The 4,394-nt window shown below is 38.9% G+C and overlaps 1 protein-coding gene across 2 annotated transcripts; it reads left to right on the forward strand.

The window, feature by feature from the left end:
• Positions 1 to 1,913: 1,913 nt before the first annotated feature.
• LOC140765884 (uncharacterized) lies at positions 1,914 to 3,225 on the forward strand. Of its 2 annotated transcripts, none has more exons than XM_073105181.1 (3): positions 1,914 to 2,307; positions 2,384 to 2,632; positions 2,844 to 3,225. In XM_073105181.1, exons 1-3 carry the CDS (start codon positions 1,942 to 1,944, stop codon positions 3,144 to 3,146), a joined length of 918 nt encoding a protein of 305 aa, XP_072961282.1. In that variant the 5' UTR covers positions 1,914 to 1,941; the 3' UTR covers positions 3,147 to 3,225. The 2 variants fall into 2 exon arrangements, with proteins under 2 accessions (XP_072961282.1, XP_072961283.1); XM_073105182.1 differs by having other exon boundaries at positions 2,853 to 3,225.
• Positions 3,226 to 4,394: the final 1,169 nt, after the last annotated feature.

Consider the following 4,394-nt stretch of genomic DNA (forward strand, 5'->3'; position numbering starts at 1 on the left):
TAATCACTTTACTCGGATCAGGCTAGAATATTATAATATATTATCACTCACTAACCTAGGAGGCTAGGTTTGATAAAAAAATGTCTATCTTATAAAAATAAATAGACATAATGGACCGAGCCATAGAAGGGCTTTTGCGTCGGGCCCAAAATGGTCTTGGCTTGACTTAGCCTGCTTGAAATTGAGTGGGTTTGGACGAGTTGGGCCCAATGATCAACTCGACCCCTCCTCTCTATCTCCTAACTCCACCCTCAACCTTCTCACTTTTCTCTTTCCTCTCCTATGGACTACACTATCTCCCCTCCCTCATCCATTTTTCATCTTAATTACTTGTGTTCCTTTCTTTTTAGCATCTCTCATCTCTTCGTCCCGTCTCATCTTAACTTGCAAGTATTAAGAACCTTAGGGGAAAACCTCATTGGAGAATATTCATAGTTGAGGATATGTGGTGTGCTCTCGAATAAGAGTGCATACAAGTTGAAATAGGCGAGAGAAAGAAAAGAGAAATACAAGTAAGAGATGGATAATATGAGTTTAATGAACCCAAATAATATGTATATAATATTCATATGAAAAATCCATGAAGTAGTATATCCCTAATGTCGGTGGGGGATTCAAACTCATGGCCTTGATCTTATTGTTTACTTCAAAAAAAGTCATACCAAAATCTTCTATGCCATGCCCTTTTTATAGTCCTCATTAAGATGGTATCCTAGTGGTAAAATTTAATAATTTTGAAGCTCCGGCCCCATGTATAAATTATAGAAATGTAGGATATGCAAAATTATGACTCATTAGGCTTTATAATTTAGAAGGCTATTTAAGATAAGTTAATAAAAGGGTAATTAAATCGGTGTCATTAACCACCATCCCCAAGGTGATTCGAAGCTAAAACTAATGGATCCTTCATTAACAAAGATGAGATCGAAGGGGCTGATTTTGTGGTTCAATAGCTTCCTGTGCTCATATCTATGCAAGGTTAATGTGTGACTTCTACCCATCGATATTAATTGCAAAAGCAATAGTTGTTCATACGCTACTTTCCTTCTTCTGAAACAAGAGCATCTTCAACATTATCGTCGAATCTAACTCTCTCTCCTGCCAGTGACTTGCTTAAAAGCAAGGTTAAAAATTCATTGGATAGTTCATGTTCTTATTGATGATATAGAAATACTAACTAGCAATTTTTAAAATTATAAAATTATTTATATCTTCAAAGAGGCTAATTGTGTTGCTGATTAGCTTGCTAATTAAAATAAAATTATAGGTTATGATTGTACTTGGACCGGATCCTTTCCTTCTAACTTTCTATAGTTTTTGGCTTTCAATTTTAATTGAATTTTTTATAATCGTGGAAGATAGTATATATATTTTTTTCCTTCAAAAATTTTAGTGTCATAAAATTTGAAAACAATAACACTATAATATAATATGAACCCTTTTAACCCACCTATTCCAGTGGCAATTTGTTTAAATCACTTAAAAACTACTTTCTATCAAGCTACATCTACGGGTTCCATTAAGAGTAGAATCACTTTTGAGTGAGTTGAGTCATATATACACACGTAAACATATATTTATAAATACACATAGAATTAGACTAAAATTATATATTAAAAGCTTTGAGAAAATGTTTAATTCTCAACTGTTTATTACATTTCTGGCATCCAAGAGAGGTAGTCTCAAAATACAAAGAAAAAAAAAAACCACAGCCATGTATCATATACTGGTATACTACCTGGAACCCCATGCACGTAGCCACGTAGCTACCCCCCACTTCCCCTTCTCTCCCTCCCCACTTCTCCCTCTCTACCTGCCACGCCACTGTCCCCCACCTCTCTTCTCGCTCTCTCTCCTTTCTCCCTTCAATTACTTCCTCTCAGCAATCCAAATCCCTCTCCATCTCTCAAAGATCCATCGGCTAATCCTTCCATATGCACCATGGTTAAGCTTGCCACTGCTCGAGAAGCTCGTAGTTATGGCCCATACCCAGCTCGTAATAGGTGGGAGTACATCAACTCCGGCATCTACCTCTTGGCCTCCATTCTCCTAATCGGCGGCTTTGCAGCTCAGCTCTCGCCTATCCATCTACACGAGAAGTCTGGCCTCGCCCTTGTGCTTATAGGATTGCTATTACTTCTAGTTGTCAACGTTCATGACCTCTTCGCCCACTTGGCTGCGGTGGACTACTGCTTGGCCTTGGTCGAGTTCGACGCCCAGCTTGCACTCGTCGAGTTCGCCGTTCCGGTCGTGCAGAGCGTTGGGACTGTTCTCACATTTGTTGCCATCCTCTTCTTCGAGATCCAGGTTTGGATACGCTTACTTCTACATATTATAATTAATGTATCTTATAGTCTTAGTTATTTCACTTTGGGTGATGCAGATGGAGAGAGGATATCGTTACAGATTGGAGAAGCATGGGCTCAACCTGATGATCGCAGGACCGGTGTTATGGCTAGTTGGGTCGATCCACAATGTGTGCCAGATCTACGAGAGTGCCAATGGCCATGTACAGATCCTACAAAAGAGTGTGCAGATCCCATTGCTCATGGGCAGCTTGCTCTTCTTGGTTGCTGGAATTCATAATAGGATCGATATCTATGGGTCGGTCCATTCTAGCATCAAGATACTAGTAAGTCAAATATGATACACAGTAGCCTAATTGGTTGTATTATTGTACTATAACCTCAATTTATTGAATTCAGACATCTTTTAATTGATTTTTATTATATCATTTACAGCTATAGACGAAGGGTTAGTAGGAAAATACGATGTTTGGTCCACTGTATTAAAAACTTTGTTGCTGATTATACTTGTAATGATGTGGCTAATTCAAATATAAGTCCATGCAGGGGAAGAATTGGGCTTGGTTTTGTCTGTCAGGAAGCCTCCTATTCTTTGTAGGAGGATTTTTGAATCTGGTTAAGGTCTTCAAGATGCAGCAAATGGATGGAACGCAGCTCGAGAAGCTCCGAGGAAGAGCGCAGGAGAGGTTAGAAATAGAAAGGGAAGGCCAAGTTCCCCTGATCTTGGAAGGCAGCAGGAGAAGGAGGAACGAGGAGGAGAGGACGGCGGCGGCCGGCGCCGCCGCACCGCCCGTCGCTACTCCGTACAAGGATGTTCTTCTTGGTAGTAGCCAAGCTTAACCGAGGATTGAATTAGTTTGATCCTTTTGTAGTCATGAGCTAGTATTGGTTCTTAAAAATGTTCTTATTCTTTTGACTCTTGTTTTTAGATGATTCAATTTACATAAACTAGCTTATATATATATATATATATATATATATATATATATATGTCAATTGCTTGCCTTTGCTAAAGAACATAGATTAGTCTTTTCTTTTTCTTTTTCACTCAATAACATCATAACAAAAGAAAGGGTGTTAATCCTGGTATAGGTGAAATGTTAAGCGAAGTCACCCACTTGTCTAGAAAAGATAGCATAACAAAGGAAAATGTTTTAAGTAAGCATAATGCTTAACAACAAATAAGGGAGGTAGGGTGATGACCTAATGGACAAGCTCCCATAATTTTGGATATAACACACATTAAATAAAAGTAAAAAAGTGACATGGCACTAAGTTCAATGGGCACAAAAGATCAAAGAATATTTACCTCCGGTAGGAATACATGCACAAGAGAGCTCGAAGCAACAACACATATAATAACACACTCATGTAGCAATGTAATGAAGAATGACGAGGAGGGAGGAGAGCAGGCCTGTGTCAACAGGAATTGAGGCCCTAGGTGGATTATTGCATGAATATACATGATATTTAATTATTGAAAGGGTAAATTGTGAGACTTTGGGCTATAGTATATTAGTAATATGAAAAACTGGGACTAGGGCCCCAATGTATGTGCTAATAATTACTAGTTGGGCCAGGAGCCCTAAGCAGCCGACTTAGTGGCCTTAATGGTGGGGATTTGCTCAAGCACCCACCCATTGTCGAACTCAGAAAAGATGGAAGAAGAGAAGGAGCGAAAGAGAGGAAGGTGGCCTCACGAGGAGGAAGACCTCTTACAAGTAGAGGGAAGAGGGAGAATACTAATGATGACGGTGTAGAGAGCAGCATAGAAGGGAAGAATGAGAAAACCCTAGCAGACGGTTTGCTAGGGTTGACGCTAGGAGGCGGTTAGCCTTATTGATTGCAAAATATTGAACTAGTGGCATTGTATTTAAGGAGGACTAATCTCTCCGTCCAATCAGTTGGATGTTGCATGATAGGAGCAAAATTACATAAAGGGATAAAGAATAAAAAGAAATACAAAATTTGTGTAAAAACATCTCCTTTAGGGAAAAACTCACCGGAAATCATTAGATCCAACTCAAATTCAAATACCAAGAGTACATAATCTATGAACTCACATAAATCTCTCATATAAAACCAACT

This window comes from Typha angustifolia, chromosome 8 (assembly GCF_048772165.1).
Source record: "Typha angustifolia cultivar Huaian chromosome 8, ASM4877216v1, whole genome shotgun sequence".
NCBI lineage: Eukaryota > Viridiplantae > Streptophyta > Magnoliopsida > Poales > Typhaceae > Typha > Typha angustifolia.

What these genes read in the sequence shown, in the direction of transcription:
- LOC140765884 (XM_073105181.1), top strand. Translation starts at nt 1,942, where the DNA reads ATGGTTAAGCTTGCCACTGCTCGAGAAGCTCGTAGTTATGGCCCATAC. An exon ending in TCCTCTTCTTCGAGATCCAG is followed by an intron (nt 2,308 to 2,383) that starts GTTTGGATACGC and finishes TGGGTGATGCAG; the next exon opens with ATGGAGAGAGGATATCGTTA. An exon ending in ATTCTAGCATCAAGATACTA is followed by an intron (nt 2,633 to 2,843) that starts GTAAGTCAAATA and finishes TTCAAATATAAG; the next exon opens with TCCATGCAGGGGAAGAATTG.